Here is an 18,927-nt window from a genome sequence, read left to right as displayed (position 1 = left end):
AAGTTTGTCGATGACAAGAAAATATCTTCCTATGGTTTTAACCGAGAAGTTTATATTGCCCATATGTCAATCCTATTCACATTTAGTTTGATTTCTCCCTAAGCATTATATTTTTGTGCTACTACAATAACACTGCTTTTATTTTCAAATTCCAGTCATTCTTTCTAGTCTGTGGGAGGGCAGTTAGCTTGTACAGTGATAATGGCACCTCCTACAGCCTTGGACACTCCCTTATGTCTTGTTCATTGGGGGCATTCTGCTTTTCCTTTCTCCTTATGATTAAGCCCACAGCTCTAACACTCTGGGCTAATCCACTTCTCTTCCCCTCCCTTGTTTCCCACTCCTTAAATGTGTGCACTCCAAAATAGTGTTCAGACATCATGGCCACTGTCTCAACCCCTATCCTGGTTTTCTAAACCTTCCTATCTTTACACTTCGTGCTTTTGGGAGTCTATGTGTGTTAGATGAGAATTTAGATGTTTCAAAGTCCTTCTCAAAGGCCCTTTTTCTGGGAGTCCCTGCACTCCCCAGACTTCAGCACAAGAATGAGCCTCATTCCACAGAAGCTCCTCTGGTTCCCATCTGGCGCCTGGAGTGCACCACGCTGATCCCATTGTTCTCCTGGGCCTGTCTCTCCCACTCCTGAGAGCAGAGTGAAGCAGGTCTCCAAGTTCCAGAGGCAGAGATACTTTTCAGTTCAGTGAATTTAATTATGGAGCCTGGAACTTGCTATGTGTGGTCTTGAACTTCTGATCCTCTTGTCTTCACTTGCCCAGGGCTGGGATTAATGTGTGCTCCACTTCCAGGGGATGGAACCCAGGGCTTTGTGTGTGCCAGGAGAGCACCTGCATCAGCTAAGCTCCACCCCCAACCCTTTGCACCTGCATCAGCTAAGCTCCACCCCCAACCCTTTGCATCTGCATCAGCTAAGCTCCACTCCCAACCCTTTGCACCTGCATCAGCTAAGCTCCACCCCCAACCCTTTGCACCTGCATCAGCTAAGCCCCACTCCCAACCCTTTGCACCTGCATCAGCTAAGCCCCACTCCCAACCCTTTGCATCTGCATCAGCTAAGCTCCACTCCCAACCCTTTGCACCTGCATCAGCTAAGCTCCACCCCCAACCCTTTGCACCTGCATCAGCTAAGCTCCACTCCCAACCCTTTGCACCTGCATCAGCTAAGCTCCACCCCCAACCCTTTTGCTTTTTTGTTTGTTTGTTTGTTTTTGTTTTTCGAAACAGGTTTTCTCTGAGTAGCTTTGGAGTCTATCCTGGCACTCGCTCTGTAGACCAGGCTAACCTCAAACTCACAGAGATCTGCCTGCCTCTGCCTCTCTCTTGAGTGCTGGGATTAAAGGCGTGTGCCACCAATGCCCTGCCCCTTTTACTTTTAGAACCTCTCTTCATTCATTTTTTTCATTCTTGTTTCTCTCCTGGGGTTCTTTGGGTTCCCAGACATGGAACTTTAGGGTTCAGCAAGTCCTGAAGGTAAAGTTACCATCAATTACAGATCCATGCACTCAATGTAATATTGGTTCCTGTGCATTGGTTGGGTAGATTGCGCCCCTGACCCAAGAAAACGCCTACTTTTCCGGTTTAAATAGTAAGGGATGACTCCAGGGGCAATAGCTCACCTAGTATTCACAAAACCCCCTTCTTTTCCTTCATTCCTGCCAACTTCAGCATATTAACTTCTTTAAGCTAACTCACCTCTTGGCTATAAAATAGCTGTGGCAAGCTTGCACAATAATGATGGGGAAGGAGGCACTTCTCTTCCTCACACTCTTTCTTAATCGGAGGCAAATTATTTCTAGAAACTCCTAGAAACATTTCCACCCGCAGCTCAGAGTTGTAGCATATGGCCCCCAGTGCAGGAGTGTGGAGCCTCATGACTGACTTGAAACAATCAGAATCTTACCCAGGACACACGAGGGACAGGTGGCCCCTAGACTAAAGTGGGGATTCTTTCAAAAGAATACAAACACTAGAGGAAACCAGAGGTGCCAGCTACGATGTTACTTCAGAGAGAATATTTTAGACCTAACTACAGGAAGCCACATCAGGTCCTACAGCCAATAAAAAGCAGAGAAGGATTCGAATCCAGTTCTTTCAAATTCCCAAATCTGCCTTCTGATGGCCGCTTGGAAATCATTTCAGATGGTATTTTCTAGAAAATAAAATGAGAGAAAGAAACCCCTTTCCCTGGGATGAACTAAGGCGATCTCGGAGCTTTTCCAGCCGGCCCTTCAGCTAACCATTTAGGATTTTATTAAGTTATGACTAATGGACGGTGAGCCACTGAAGGCGAGCGCTTCAGACCGTTCTAGAGTAAACAACATCTTCAGATTCTGCTCTGAGGAAATTCAGTCGCTGTCCTTTGTCTTTCTGAGCTCAGGGATTTGCAAGCAGGCTGCTGCTGGGCCCTGCTCGGGTTGAATAGAAAGGAACCTTCCAAAGCAGGCAGGCTGTTTTGGGAAAGTGGCTGCTAATGGGGCCTCGTGGGGCGGGGGCCAGGCGCAGACTGAGCAGTTTGCATATTGGCTTTTACAAACAACTGGCTCTGAGTCAGCGGTTAATGGAACAGGAATGGGGTTCCTGCCCAATGGTTTCTTCCAAACACCCATTTCCAATTGCAAGTATATCTGAGCCTTTCTTCTGGGGCTTGTTATGTCTCTGTGAGTGAATTAAAGAGGCAGGCCAGAGGGCGGAGTTCTGACCGTAGCTGTGTTCATCTGAGAACATTCTGAACAATGCTTCACAATGGGGACCTCATTCAGACCCACCTTTAGGAGTCCTGGCTGGGAATATCATCTTTCCAGTTAGGAGGTACCTAGAGACCACTGTGCTTATACCCTGGCTCTACATTTGGGACAGATGTGGGTTTTCTTCCTTCACAAAATGCAGACTGGCCACAGAGGGATTGATGCAAGTTTGAGTCCAGAACGCGCTACATAGTGAATTACATAGTGAATCTAGGGCAACCTGGGCTACCTGCAAGACCCTGTCTCAAAAGAACAAAACAACCACAAGCTGCAAATGTTATCTCAGAAACACACATGAATACACACAGAGTCAGGTTCAAGTTCAGACTAAAACGTTAATGATTCCTGGCCCAACTACTCCCCCCACCTACCCCCCAACCCCCCCCCCCCACACACACAGCATGAAGGCCTTTTTTTTTTTAACTCCTTGGGTAAATTCTGCCTCTGTGTCTAGCCTGTGCCCTGAAGTGTGACCTTTACAGTCTGGGTTACTTATTCAATAAATACTTGCCAGGGTACAGAGAGTATCAGAGGTATCATTTTTAAGTAACAGCAGTACCTTGCAAATATTTTCATGGCTCTCCTCGGGGACCAGAAACTCATTTTATCTTTCCAACAGATCTAGGAAGTTGGAAATGTTATCACTCCCACCCTGTAGATGAGGAAACTGAGGCACAGGAAACTAGCGGACTTGTCCAAGGTCACATAGCTAGAAAGTGGTCGAGCCTAGATTTGAGTCTAGGCAGTCTGGCCAAACACTCAGCTGTCTGACCTCTTTGGGAATCTGGTAGTCAACAAGGACAAAGCTTCCCCCAGCAGTTGGGGGGGGGGCGGGGTGAGACTCAGCATACAGGAAGCCCTAGGTTCAGTTCCCAGTACCACAGAACCAGGGAGCTGATAATACATGCTTGTGGTCCTAGCACCAAGAGATAGAGGCCAGGGCTTCAAAAGTTCAAGGTCATCTCTGGCTACCCCCACTGGAAGTTCAATTTTAGCTAAGGATACAGGACTGTAAGGTGGTAATGCCTGGACATGGTCCCACAGTTCACTGGGGCTGAGGAACCCAAACCAGAACCCAGAGAAAGCCCACAGCGGCTGGGGTTAGATGCAGGAGGGAGGGCAGGTCATGGAAGAATGTCTCAGGAAGACTGAGGAGGGTTGAACTGCACATGGAAAAGGCTCAGGAGATAACAGCCTGAAACTGATGGCCTCCTTCCTCTTGTCCACAGTGAGGAGGCAGGCACAGTGAACCAACCCTGGAAGAAGGACAGGCAGAGGCCAAAGACAGTGGCCTTAGAGAGTAGCTGTGCCCACTGTGCTCCTGTTCATTCCAGAATCTTCTCTGGGAGAAGATGGATCTCTGCATTTATGACTCCCTTTTTCTCTGGAACGTGAAGGGGATAGCAGACAGAAAATTGAGATTAAAGGGGCAATTAGGTCACCTTAGGAGAGAGCAGCCATGAATCTATCTCAGTATGGGAAGCAACTAAGAGCTGTCTGGGAGAGGAGGAACATTTTCTCAATAGCAGTATAGGTCATGGATGTTGTAAAGAGTCCTCCCCTACCCCATCATCCTTCCCTGACATGTGACCAGGCTCTTTCTTGTCTTTCAGTATCCGAGTTCCAGGAGGAAGGAATGAATGCCATCAACCTGCCCCTGAGCCCCATCTCCTTCGAGCTGGACCCTGAGGACACCATGCTGGGTAACTGTCCTTGTATCTAGACTAACTTAGTGCCCGTAGCTTAGACACTCCCACCAAACTCCTTTACCTTTTCTAGCTCTCGTTTTAGTTTTAGGGTTTTTCTTTTTTAATTTTTAAGAATTTAATCTTTGAGAATTCCATGCATGCATGTAATGAAATATGGTTGTATCCACTTCTGTTTTCTCTCCAACTTCCAAATCCACCAACATGTTCCCCCTCCCTGCTTCATCTCTTCCTCCTCCTCTTCTTTTTAATGACCGACTGAAGCCAACTCATGCTGCCTACGTTTGCACAGCTGGGGAGCTATCCACTGGAACAAGGGCAACCCACAAGTGGATACACCCCCAAAGAATCGTTCTCCCTCCCTCGGTGGCCACCAACTGCCTATACCTCCTCGCCAAGGGGTGAAGCCTCTAGAGGCCCTCCTCCATCCAGGCTGGAGTTCTACCTGCTTGATCTTGTACACAGCTGATTCAGGTAGCCACGGCTGCTGTGAGATCATGAGTGTAGTAGCCATGTCATGTCCAGAAGACAGTGTGTCACAGCCCTCCCTTCTGGCTCTTGTGTTACAGCTGTCTCATCTTCCGCAGTGTTTCCTTAGGGCTGAACCCTCACACTTACCTATCCCCATCACTTTGACTGCTCTCAGCCTCCATCAGAGAAGCTTCTCTCTGCAGAAGGCAGCAGTCAATACAGAGGCCGTTTCCTTTTACAGAGGAGAATGAGGTGCGGACGATGGTGGATCCAAACTCACGCAGTGATCCCAAGCTTCAAGAGCTGATGAAGGTAAGAAGAGATGAGGAAAAGTTCTGGAAGACTTCCCCTGCCCCCCTCCTGGCCCTTGAGGGCGTCTACAGACTACATATTCTGTGAAGACACCATACTGGGGACACTACAAGAAGGGCATTGTCATATCGAAGTCCCTCAAAGGAACTTAGAAAGTCAGTTAGGAGCAGCCCCATTTTCCAGATGAGGGAACTAAGTCTTAGGAAGCCAGGTGATTTGTTTATGGTCTATCTGGTTTAGAGAGATGGAGTCGGGCTGAGAGTGTGGCTCAGTTGGTAGAGTACTCTCCTAGCATGCACAGACCTCTGGGTTGGATCCCCAACAGAGCATAGCTTGGCATAGTGATACATGACTGTAATCCCAGCATTTGGGAAGTAGAGCAGAAGGATCAGAAATCCGAGGTTATCCTAAGCATCATAGAGTTTGAGGCCAGCCTGGAGTACTTGAGACCCTGTCTCAGAAAAAAAGAAAGAAAGGAAAGAGGAGGAAGACAGGGGTGGGGCAGGAGAGAGATGGTCTGTTGTTTGTGGGACAGAGATACAGCAACTCTTCTGGCATTCACCTGTCTCTTCTTGTCCCCTGACCTATGTCCCTCTTCTTTGCTCACAAGTCCACTTATAGTGTCTTCCTGCTCAAAGCCTGTCTGTAGTTTTCTATCAAGTGAGGGTCAGGTGGTATTTGAGTCTTTTCTCTGGCTCCCTTCAGCCTCGGATAATCAACGTAGCAACACAGGGACAGCTGAATGCTGGCTGCAGCACTCCCTGTCCCCAGGCCTCTGTTTAAGCAGCTCTCACTACTTAGATTGCCTCTGGCTTCCTGCACATCACTTCCTCCAAGAAGTTCTCGCTGATGCTCATTGCTATGACTCAGCCTCTCTGTGTTGCACTGGCCCCTTGGCTTTAGTGTGTTAGTGTCTTCTCCATGTACTCCAGCTCCTGGAGTAGGGGCTCACTCTCTTGCACACACACCACTCTCTCTCTCCCTTCTCCAACCCCCCTCCTCTCTCTCTTAGCCTCCCTGCCAGTGAGCCCCTTGGGGTTAGAGACTTCTTTCTTTAGAACCATTATATCCCCAAAGTCTAGCACAGTATGCCATGAATATAAGGTATTGGAATGCATTGGCTGGAAGGGGAGAAAAAGAAGGAAGTGAGAAAAAGAAAGCTGTTTATAAAGACAGGTGGGGGTCTGGAAGATGACTTAGTGGGTAAAGTGCTTGCTATGCAAGCATTTGGACCTGACTCTGGATCCTAGAACCCGCAGAAGGGAAACCAGGTATTCTGGCATGCACTTTCACTGAGGGAAGAGGGGCATGGAGAAAGCTGGTCGCAACAAATGGTGATCCTCAAGTTCAATGAAGAACCCTGTCTCAAAAAATAAGATGAAGAATAATGGATGGAGATAACCAAAGTCAACCTCTGGTCTCCCACATATGAACACTCATGCCCACATGCAAGTGTACTCCCATGAGTATATCACACAATCACACACCACCACCATCACCTGCAGCAGCAGCAGCAGTCAGACTATTCAAAAGTAGAATCAGAATATTGTCCCTGTAGTTGCCCCTAATACATAGGAAAAAATCCGTGTGATATATGGGCTGTTTTGAGAAACTACAGGACCTAAGGTAGTCTTCTCAGAGGAGCTGATTAAATGCCACTTCAGTGGCCTGAGCTTGGGATCATACTCCCTTTGTTCTCTGGGCCTCAGTACAAGCCCCACAGACTGGCCCTTTCTTGATGGCTTCCCTGGCACAGGCGGAGCCATAGTCCTCACCTTGCAATGCAGGGAGAAGGTGGGCCAACTGCAGTTAAGGTTCCATCTGCCTTTGTACCTCTCCGGGGTGCTTGGTCTAGAGGGCCAATACTGGAAAGGGTTAACTCTGTGCTGGTGTTTCAGTTAATTTTCTATTGCCATGACAAAACACCACGACTAAGGCAACTTACAAAAGAAAGATTTTAATTTGGTGCTCACAGTTGCAGAAGGTTAGGGTCCATGACCATCATGGCAGAGAGCATGGCATCAGGCAGGCAGGCATAATGCTGGAGCAGTAGCTAAGAGCTTGTATGTGATCCATAAGTGTAAGGCAGCAAGAGAGAAGGAAAGATTTCCCAGTGACACATCTCCTCCAACAAGGCCATAGATCTTCATCCTTCCCAAACAGTTCCATCAAGCAGGGACCAGGTATTCAAATATGTGAGCCTATGGGAGCCATTCTCATTCAAACCAGCACAGCTGGTCCTGGCATAGTATACTTCTGTTCTGTGGTGGGCAATGCTCTAATGGTCCAAGAAGAGACAATCAGATCAAGCTCTGCTGTTTGCGCTCTAAACACTGATCTCCTAGACCAAGGACCTGACTTGTTCAAGAGAAAGAGTGAAGGTGTGCATTGCTGGGCATGAGCAAAACCTTGCCCAGGAGTCCATAACCTCAGTCAAGGGAAAGCTTTGACTTTCCACATCTAGTCTACATTGACCACCTTGAAATCCTAGTCTTCAGCCCCATCATCTTGTTTTCAGAGACTCCTCAAAACCAAGGCTTTGGGGAAGTATTGCTGCTTACTCCTCTGTGCTCCCCACCTGGGTGGGACCTTGTGATGGTTGCTCTTGATTGTCAACTGGTGAGATTTAGAAAGACTATGGAAGCAAACCTCTGGACATGCTTGTAGGAGTTATCTGTACTAGGCTGATGTAGGAACACCCACTCTAAGTGTGGGTAGCACCAATCCGTGGGTTGGGGTCCCAGACAAAAAAAGAAAATGAAAGTGAACTAAGTACCAGCTGACAGTAACTACCCTGCCAAGTACCCTAAAGGGACATGCTAAGAAGATGTACCTTCCATGGAGTATTTGACAATTGTCATAGATAATTCTTTTCCACCGCCTAACACAGGGGTACTTTGGTCTGCAGTGTTAGAGATCAGGACCAGAGACTCAACAGAAGTAACTAGCTTGCCTCAGACTCACAAATGACAATGATGGGTACGCTCAAGTTCAGAGATGACAAGAGTGTGCACGTGCACAGGGTAGACCACAGTTCACAGAGGGGCAGACATACGGACGTAATGGACACCAGAGAGATGCAGACAGTTGTGTGCACAGCTGTAGATGGCAGCGGTGCACACACGTTAGTAGGTGGAGCTGGGGTTTTGATCCATTTGCATGACTCCAGAGTCCGTACATACCCTTGCCTAGTATGAAGCCCATCCCATTAGGGGAAGGCCCGGCAGAGCCAGGGAAGGTCAGCAGACTCACTGGAACTGCCCCACTAGTGTCATAGTTAGGGTTTCTATTGCTGTCCTAAAACACCCTGATGATAAACAACTTGGGGAGGAAAGGGTTTAGTCAGCTTAGATTTTTGTCATTCATCACTGAGGGAAGTCAGGACAGGAACTCAAACAAGGCAAGAACCTAGAGGCAGGAACTGATGCAGACGTCGTAGAGGAACACTTCTTACTGGCTTCTCCTCAAGACTTGCTCAGCTTGCTTTCTTATAGCACCTAAGACCACCAGCCCAGGAGTGGCACCTCCCGCAATGAACCGGTCCCTTCCCAGTTCAATCACTAGTTAAGAAAATGCACTAAAGACTTGGTATAGCCAGATCACTGGAGGTATTTTCTCATTTGAGGTTCCCTCTCTCGGATGACTCTAGTTTGTGTCAAGTTGACAACAAACTAGCCAGCACACTCTGCAAATGCACGGGAGTACTGAGGCTCACACCTACCTACATTTGCAGACTAGTCCCATGACTGACTGCTCTGCTGCTCTTAATTAAGACTGAAGTTCATGTAGATTTTAATCGTCCAGCATGAGGAAGCTGGTTCCCAAACACATAGACTCTTCTCTGACTCTCACACTCTCTTTGTAGGTGCTCATTGACTGGATCAACGATGTGCTGGTGGGAGAAAGAATCATTGTGAAGGACCTGGCTGAAGATCTCTATGACGGCCAAGTCCTGCAGAAGCTCTTCGGTAGGAGAGGGGAGACTTGGGGCTGCTAGCTGCCTCTTAGCTGAGAGGCAGTTCCAGGTCACAACGGCTCATCTGAGAGGGGTTTTGAGTGGATAGAGTGGGATAAGAGAAACACAGGGGCTTGAATCTGCCTTCTGAAGGTACTGCTTTATATGATGGATTTGTGGGAAGAGTCTTGAGGACAGCATAGGTCTGCTCCCTGGCCTTCTGGGTCATCAGCTGGGTTGATGAGAAACCCCTACTGCAGAGATGCAGAGCATACCTCACTCCCCAGGAAACTGATCTCATTGCCTGTCTAGGTTGATTTCCACATGTGTGAGTGGCCCCTTGTGTTTTTAGACTTACGTGGCTGATGGGTATGTGTATATATAACTCACCCGGCAGGAAGGTACTGTGATAGTGGGGACCTATGGACATGTGTGTGACCCTTTGTGGTTTATGTGCTTGTCTGCACTCCTCTTTGATCTATGGGAATGTTCATGTATGTGGCTCCTGTTGTCTACAGACACATATGAATGTGTTCTTCTGTGACCTATGGACATGTAAAAGTATGTGTGCCTTTGTGTGTCTATGGAGCTGTGTGTGATCCCTCTATGATCTATAGGCCTACTCATGTTCCTTTCGTCTGAGGAAGCCTATGTATATGGACAAGCATATGTTAACTTGTGATCTATGGGCCTGTGTGTGTTCTTGTGTCCCTCTCTGAGCTAAGTGCTACTAAGTATGTGCTCACACACACAAACGCACGCACGCACGCACACACACACACGCACGCATGCGCACACACACGCTGTTGCTATGTGCCTTCCAAACTGTTCATATGGAAATCTAAGGCTGAGGGGAAGGAAAAGAGAATTCTGGGGTGATCCTAGTAGGGGATGGATGAAGTAGGTATTCCTTTCTCATCCTTCTTGTGTCTTGGGCCCATAGCGGCCCAAGATTCTAATTCCAATGTCTGGCTGCCTTTTAGCCACCTCTGCCTGGGTGTACTTTGGACCGAGTATGCCCTTTTAGAGAAGTACCCCTCTCGTTGACAGCCACCCCCATGTGCAATGTTGCCAAGCCACCTTCTTGCTCAGAGATGTCTCCTGAGCCCATCTGATTTGTGTTTTCACTTCCCTCCTTTGCACTTGTCTGAGCTCCTGAAAAGCTCCTGAGTTTGCATCTGTTCTTCCAATCCCACCTCTGCTGGTCTATCACCTGTTAGCTGGGACACCTGGTTAGATCACAAGTCCTGTCCACTCTGATTTAGAACCCCCAGGGGCCCTCTCCTGCAGCTCCATCCAGACCACTTAACACAGGTCTTCAGATCATCTCCCCACCCCCCACAACTGTCTGCAATCTTTCCTCCAGACACCTACACACATGGCTCACATGACAGGGCATGACAGGTGAAGTAAGTGACTGTCCTCACCGTTTGTTTTTCTGTTACAGTACATTATTTCATGTGGTGTGCGTTCAGCCCAATACTTCACTCTTGCATCTGCCTCTGAGGCCCCTCTTCTTCCACCATCTACCCAGACACACCATTACTACTCATCCTCCTGGACTCAGGTGTCTCCCCTTTACACACTGTACATTATGGTCACATGTGGAAGGCAGGGCTCATCTTCCACCCCGTGTGTGTCTAAATGGAAAATGTGTGCGTGTTCAAATTTATATAATCGAAATATTCCAAAATCTAAAAGTCTGTTGAGTGCTGATACAACTGGGAAATTCCACACATGGTGTTCATGATGCACTGCAGTCAAAGCTGATCACGAGAGCTGTTGTGTAAAACCACCTTCAGCTTGGGCATGGTAGCACATGCCAATAATGCTAGCACTAAGGAAGCTCAGGCAGAAGGATCCTTGTAAATTTGAGGCCAGCCTCAGCTGCATAATGAGCGTGTGTCCAGTTAGGGCTACCTAGAAATGCTATCTACAATAACAAGTACCTTTAGACTTTGTATCCATACTGTAAATGTATATGAGCCATTAAAGAATTTTGTCTTTAAGACTTAAGTCTCATTTCCTAAGATGTCTTATTATGTACATGGCAGCATTCCAAAATTTGAATAAGAAATATATAATCTGAAATATTTCTTGTCCCAAGAATTTGGGGTAAGGGATATTTAGCATGTATAAGTATATATCTGTATATACTCATATACACATATATGTATTTCTACATACTTTATCTTATGTGTTAGTTGTAGCTGTGTTTATAAGCACATGTGGAACTCTTAAAATCATAAAGTAGGTCTTATTTATTTTTTCCAGGTTTCTCCAGCCCTGTCCAACTACCTCGAACATCACCTAGCATCTAATCAATGTATATTAGATAAATGAATGAAGGGCTAATATAAAATCTAGTAATTTCTTGGAAGCTAAACTGATTTGGTACTCAAACATCAATATTAATGAGTATTAATATTTAAAGGTTGTAAATGCTAACTGAATACAGAATAGAAGTCTTTGGCACATGTAATCATGGAGAAGATGTGATCCTCACTGAGCATGTCCCCTGTGGCTGCAGCTGTTGGCCCCTCCAGCAAGATTTCTAATCAGGCTTAGAAGCTGCCTTGAAATGTCCTAAGCTAGGCTCTCAGAGCAAGAATGGAACGTGGCCACGGAGTCATCTTGCCTCCAGGGAAGAGTTACAAAAGAACCTGACATCACATGTGTGTAGCTCCAGATCAGGTCTTGCGTATGAATAACTAGGTCAGATGGCTTGAGATGTCCATCTTCATGTCACAAAGGTGAATCACAACAAGAACCATGCTCCTCGTGTGAACTTCGGTTTGAGCCCTCTGCACGTGTGAGGCTGGGCACACTGATTCCAAACCTATAGGTAGGATGTCCGGTGGGGAGAACCAGTGTGCAACATAAGGAATGACATAGGAGCCCCAGTGATAGGCCAGTTTAGAGACAGGTTTGAATGACCCCTGTGACCTTAAGCTCCCCTATAGCTAGTCTTCTGCCTTCCTTTTTTCCCCTGCATCTGCTACCAGTGCAGCCCCGCCCCCTCCCACCCCACAGTGCAGTAGCCAGCTCCCCGTCTTTCCATCAACTTTCCCTGCCGAGATTATCAATATGGGTTCGGACTCATCTTCTGGCATTTGACTGAACTTTGTCTTCCTTCCCCGAGCATGTGTCCTCCGTGTCCTCATGTTCTCCAGGTGGTTCTCTCCAGCTGCTGACACCTGCTGCTGTCTTCTCTCAAGGTTCTGCTTCTTCCAGTCGTGGCTGGAGTTTCTTGGTGTAAATGGCTACTTTTCTGATTGCTGCAACCAGATAGCTCATGAGAAATAGCTTGAAGGAAGAAGAGTTTGTACCGGCTCACAGTTAGAGGGGTCATAGCCCGTCATGGCAGGGAAGACATGGAGGCAGGGGTAGGAGACTGCTAATCAATTATATAATACACAGTCAGGAAGCAGAGAGAGATTCCTTGTCCATCTTGGCTCTTTCCTCTCTTTTCCTGGGCACTTCCAGCCATTCCTGCAGTTTCAACCATTGATGCTACCATGATGGCTCTCACTCATTCCAGAACAGCATTCTCCTCAAAACTGCCAAGCTCATCTTTAACTGTCTTCAAGGGTTCTCCACATGAATGTTCCTCAGTCATCTTGCCACAAGCCTGTCCCAAACAGGCTGCTTTCCTTGTTCCTTCCCTCCAAAGTCATCCCATTTCCACTCCAGTGAATGGTGTCACTGTCCTCAACTAGTTGCTCAAATGAACTTGGGTCATCTGGATTGCTCACGTGCCCCCACCCACACAAGTGTATTCCTATCTATTGCACATCAAATCCATCCTGTCTCTCAACCAGCATGCAAAGACCTCATAAAAGAGCTCCGCATAGTCATAGTCTTGTGTTCTGTGGGGTTAGTTCTCACCATTATGCTATAGTCACCTTGACTTAGAGCTTCTCATTTCTCTTACCTGTTTTGGTTCCATCTTTTTCTCCTATATACCATTTCTTGCCTCAGTAGCATCCTGGAGATATTCCAAATTTTTCTGCATTTCACTAACCTGCTCAAGGCTTACATGAACCCATAGGACATTTGTCACTTTCTTTCTAAGCATTGTGACTTTGAATTAATTTTAGGCTCTGAGTCACAATGGCTGTGCAAGGAGTTTCCACATGTTCACCTAAAATCCCGTTATGTTCACAGCTGGTCCAACCATCACTTCAATACCAAAAATAGAAGAATAACCTTAAAAGCTATTTAACCAAATTACAGGCTTCTTTTGGACACACTTCTTTCTTGTTTAAATTCTTTTTAGATTTATTTTTTTGTTTTATGTATGTGAGTGTTTTGCTTATATATGTGAATGTATACCACATACATGCCTGGTGCCTGGGAATGTTAGGAGAAGATATTAGATCCCTTTGAGCTAAAGTTAGGATGGTTGTGAGCCACCATGTAGGTTCTGGTAACTGAACCTAAGTCCTCTGCAAGAGCAACAAGTGCTCTTAACTGCTGAGCCATCTCTCCAGCCCACAAGGATACACTACTTTTTAAAATGATGTTCAGTTTCAGCATCACAGCTCAAACACTGTTTTAGCTGGCAAGTTTCCTTTGCTCTTGAGTGCATAGTGGTTTCCCATCTTTCCTTGTCTTTCATGAGGTTGTGCTTCTAAAGAATACTGATAGGCTGACCCATAGCACAGGAGCCCCCAGTTCAGGTGGCCCCTAGAACAGGTGGCCCCCAGTGCAGATGACCCCTAGTGCAAGTGACCCCTAATGTCAGTGATCCCTGGTGCAAATGAATCCAAGTGCACTGCAAACACAGTCCAGGGAAATTGACTTTATCCATTGAAAGGACAAAGATGATCTGACTTAAGAACAAAACATGATGTTATAAGCAAACAAAATTCCTGGGCACAGTGGAACATGTAATACCAGCGTTTGGGGGGTAGAAACAGGAAGATCAAAAGTTGAAGGTCATCTTCAGCTACATAGTGAGTTCAGGGTCATCCTGAGCTCCTAAGACCCTGTCTCAAAATGACCACTTCAACAAAAGGAAGCTACTAATTTCTGTCTACAATATAATTCGGTTTCTAAGTAAATGAAGACATAAAGGTTGAAACAAAAAGCATGGAAATGGCAGTAGATCAAACACTAATTAAAAGAATATGGAGGTATTTATTTCATGCCATACAAAGTAACCTCTAAGGTAAAAAGCATTCCTAAAGTCACAACATAGATGAGCAATTAAACTTTAATTTTAAACACATACCTATGTGTATTCATCGTAAAAGAGTTCAAATGACAGTCATTATTCCAAGGGACATAAATACTGGCATCCAGAATCTTGAAACAGGAGACTTTTGAATTCAGTGCCAGCCTGAGCTACAGAGTAAGAACTTGTCTCCAAAAATAAGAGGATGTCTGGTGTCTTAGAGTTTCTTATTGCTGTGAAGAGACACCATGAGCACAGCAACTCTTATAAGGAAACATTTAATTGGGGCTGGCTTATAGTTTCAGAGATTTAGTCCATTATCTTGATGGCAGCATGTAGGCAGACATGATGCTATAGAGGTAGCTAAGTGTTTTACATCTTGATTGAAAGTCAGCAGAATCAACTGTGTCCTATACTGGATGTGGCTTCAGCATAGGAGACCTCAAAGCCTGCCCCCACAGTGACACTTCCTCCAACCAGGCCACACCTCCTAATAGTAAAACTTTCTATGGGCCAAACATTCACAAATATGAGTGTATGGGGGCCATTCCTATTCAAACCACCATACGGGTTATGATGGCACATGCCTTTAACCACAGTATTTGGAATGCAGAGGCACACAGATCTCTGAGTTCAAGGCTTCCCTGATCTACAGAACCAGTTCCAAGATAGCCCAGGGCTACAGAGAAACCCTGTCTCGAAAGAAAAGGAAGGAAGGAAAGAAGGGAGGGAGGGAGGGAGGGAGGGAGGGAGGGAGGAAGGAAGGAAGGAAGGAAGGAAGGAAGGAAGGAAGGAAGGAAGGGACATAAAAGAACTTAATAAATCTTCAATACTGCCGGGCGTTGGTGGCACACACCTTTAATCCCAGCACTGGGGAGGCAGAGGCAGAGACAGGCAGACCTCTGTGAGTTCGAGGCCAGTCCAGTCTACCGAGCGAGTTCCAGGACAACCTCCAAAACAATACAGACAAATCCTGTCTTGAAAAACAAAAAAATAAAAAAAAGAAAGAAAAAGAAAAGGAAAAAATCTTCAATACCATAGGTAGATTTTCTTTAAAAAAAATTTTTGAAGCTCTTAACAACATATTCAGAGGGATGGAGAGATGCCTCAGCAGTTAAGAGTGCTTAATGCTCTTGCAGAGGACCTGGGTTCAATTCCCAGCACATCACCCACACCAGCCACCTCACAACTGCCTGTAATTCCAATGTCAGGGAATCCAGTGCTTTGTTGTGGCTTCTGCAGGCACACACGTGCGTGTGCACACACATACACAAACACACATACACACCAATAATAAAAAACATTCAGAAAAGTTTACAGGGCTGGGCCTATGTAGCTCAGTGAAAGAATGTTTGCCTGCATGCACAAGCCCCTGGATTCACTCCACAGTAGTGCTAAACACACACACACACACACACCAGTAAAATATAATAGTACAGTTTACCTCTATATAGTGTATGATACAGCCTCTAACTGGAGAACTCTCATTCTTTTTAATAGTATGTGGAACTCCACAGAATTTGGTCATTTCCATAAAGCAAGTAATTCTCTATGTGATTATTTTTTAAATTTAATGGATATTTGAAAACCTATGTTTGAAAACAAAAGTGGTTTTGAATAGTTGAATAGGAAGGATATTTTACGGGCTCTGATTCTTTGAGGCTGTGATGTGTGTTGCAACTCTATGAATTAAAACATAAGATCATTCCATTGTTCCGGGAATTGAGTTTATTCTACCTTGTCTTCACACTTCCTGCATTTATTAAATGCTATTCCATTGTTGTGTAAAGCCAATCTCTGCAAGAACATCTTAGTTTTCTAACTAAAAGCAAGGAAATGGTCACAAAGTAATACACCTGAAAACAAATTCTAAACCACATCCTATCTATTTCAAAATCATATTAGCACTTCCTAAAAGGTAACCAATTACAGGCAATTTGCAGAAGTATGGAAATGTATGAGAAATTACTTTCTGGGAAAATAATGCTTCAGCAATAGATTTGCAAAGACCCAGATAATATTACCCTAAGAATAGGAGAAAATTAGGAGTCTAGAAAAAGAAAGTATCTTTAATTCCTTGGCATCATGGAGGAATAATATTATGTAACTGTAAAAATAGCTGAATGGGGAGGTGGCTCTGTTGGCGAAGTGCCTGCTGCACAAGCATAAGGACCTGAGTTTGTATCCCAGCATCCATGTGCAAAGCCAACTATGGCAGCATGTGTATGTAATCAGGCCTTGGAGTGGAGGGTTGTCTGGGGCTCACTGGCAGACTGAGAAAATCAGTGCACTCTCGATTTAGTGAGAGACCCTGTTTCAAAAAATACAATGAAGAGCAATTGAGGAAGATACATCTAGCTTCCACATGCACGCACGCACACACACACACACACACACACACACACACACACACCTTAGGAAGGAAGGGAAGAAGGAAGGAAAGTCTTACTGAGTAAAGTAATGAAAGAACTAATGAGAGGGATTTGGAAAGAAGACCAGATACACGAACAAATGGTGTGAGGCAGGGGTTTCTATTCTTGTCAGCAACTGTCTGTTTCTTGGACACATGGGATGTTTATTGCAAACAGAGAAAACAGGATGGAACCTGACTAGATACGTACAGAGGATGATGATCAAATGTGCAATAAGCTCTAAGTGATATAGAGTCATTTTTCAAAAGAACGACTTGAACCTAGCAAGATCCTCAGGATACAGATTTGTGCAGAAAAAAAGGTGTGCTTTTCTGCATGTGTGTATATATGCACTATAATCTCACTTTAAATTTTTAGATTTTTAAAAATTGTTTATGTGTAGATGTGCATGGAAACACACACACTCCTGCTGACAGAGTCTCTTCTCTCCTACCTTTGCATGGGTCATCAGGCTTGCCTTGTCAGGTGGCAAGTGCCTTTACCCACTGAGCCACCTTGCCAGTCCCCGGGTATATATTTCCTATTTCCCACCTGTTGCTTTAAAAACAAGGGCAAAGCCAGGTGTGATAGAGCACACATTTAAACTCAGCACTTGGGAGGCAGAGGCAGGCCAATTTCTGTGATCTCAGGGTGAGCCTGGTCTACATAGTGAGTTCTAGGTCAGTCAGAGCTACATGGTGAAACCCAGTCTGGGGCGGGGAGCGGGGAGAAAGAGAGAAAAGAGAAGATACTCAAATAGAAATGCTTAATGCTGGCCAGTAGTAAACTGTAAATATGAAAATCCGTAGAGTGGGCGGGCAAGTCCCTAGCTCTCACACCCTTGTCCTCCCCCTGCCCAGCCCTCCAGTAATCTAGCCCAGCAGCTCCCCTCTCCACCACCACCCCCCCTGTGGCTCCCTCCCAGCCCCCCCCAGGTCAAGATCAGGCTTCAAACTTTATCATCACAGTGTTTTGTGCAACTCTTCCCAGTGCTTGCGATTGTAATGTATGAAAAAATAGCTTGCTTCTAAGGACAGTTCCAGTGTCAGCAAAAAACAATGGGGCGGTGGCAGTGGGGTGGGAACTTTCCCTTTCTTTAATAGGAGAGGTTTCAAAATAAGAATTCAGCTTTAAAACGGAATAGGGAGACTGACGAGATCACTCATGTGCTAAAAGCGCTTGCAGCCAAGTCTGACAACCAGGGTCAAAGGGGAGAACTGACTTCAGCAAATTGCTCTCTGGACTTTTTCTCTCCCCGTTCCCCCTATCTCACACACACACACACACACACACACACACACACACACACACACACACACACACGATATATAAGGTTTGCTATACGCTTGATAGATCCTTGCACTTCAGATGTGAGGGATGGTTTGAATCAACAGAAAAGAGTAGAGAGATCCATTTAAGGATACTGTACATACAAATAGCCCACAGTCATCCCGCGACGGTGCCGACAATAATTCATGAATCTTCAGACGCTACACAGACTCTTCAGTGGACAGTCCAACACCAAGGAGCATATAACTTGTATCAGTTAGAGTTACAAAAAATAAATAAGCACTGATCAGAGCACTGATGGAAAGTTGAAATATTTATATGGCAGCCCTTGGAAATGCAGAGAAAAGCTATTTTAAACACCTTCTGAGCCATGCATTCTGTCAGTCCTGAATGAGCAGGGGAGCGTGGACTTAGATGGATCTAGACGCAGGCCCTGTAATTCCCATTAAGGAGGCAACCATTGTTTTGTCCTTTGTGAGAGATTAAAATACGAATTTAGATTAGTAAAATGATCAAGCTGTCTCCTGTGTCAGGACACATGAGATGCAATGGTATTGAAGTACACACAATGTGAGTGCCATCAGAGAGAAAAAAAATTCCCACTCACCTATTTCTTCTTGCTTCAGATTTGTGTCTGAATCTTTCTGCAGACACTCCTGTGGGCTTATTAGAACATAGAAGTAATGGTTCCACAAGGGGCTCATCTGTCTTCCACCTGACTGGCAGAACTTATAGGAGGCTACCAGTTTTTTGTTTGTTTGTTTGTTTGTTTTTTCTTTTTTTAATTTATTTTTCAGTTTAAATTTAGATAAGAAACAAGGTTGCTTCACAAGTCAGTTCC

At 45.6% G+C, this 18,927-nt stretch overlaps 1 protein-coding gene across 2 annotated transcripts in view; it reads left to right on the top strand.

Moving 5' to 3' along the window:
- The window catches only part of Parva (parvin alpha), a 151,936-nt gene that overhangs the window by 97,151 nt on the left and 35,858 nt on the right, over positions 1 to 18,927 (top strand). For both annotated transcript variants that reach the window (XM_005075663.4, XM_040756239.1), the window contains exons 2-4: positions 4,376 to 4,465; positions 5,181 to 5,251; positions 9,117 to 9,219. In XM_005075663.4, the coding sequence (XP_005075720.1) occupies positions 4,376 to 4,465; positions 5,181 to 5,251; positions 9,117 to 9,219 (264 nt within the window). The remainder of the gene's footprint in view (positions 1 to 4,375; positions 4,466 to 5,180; positions 5,252 to 9,116; positions 9,220 to 18,927) is intronic.

Source organism: Mesocricetus auratus, unplaced genomic scaffold (assembly GCF_017639785.1).
Source record: "Mesocricetus auratus isolate SY011 unplaced genomic scaffold, BCM_Maur_2.0 Super-Scaffold_4256, whole genome shotgun sequence".
Lineage (NCBI taxonomy): Eukaryota > Metazoa > Chordata > Mammalia > Rodentia > Cricetidae > Mesocricetus > Mesocricetus auratus.
This window is presented reverse-complemented; position numbering and strand designations above follow the sequence as displayed.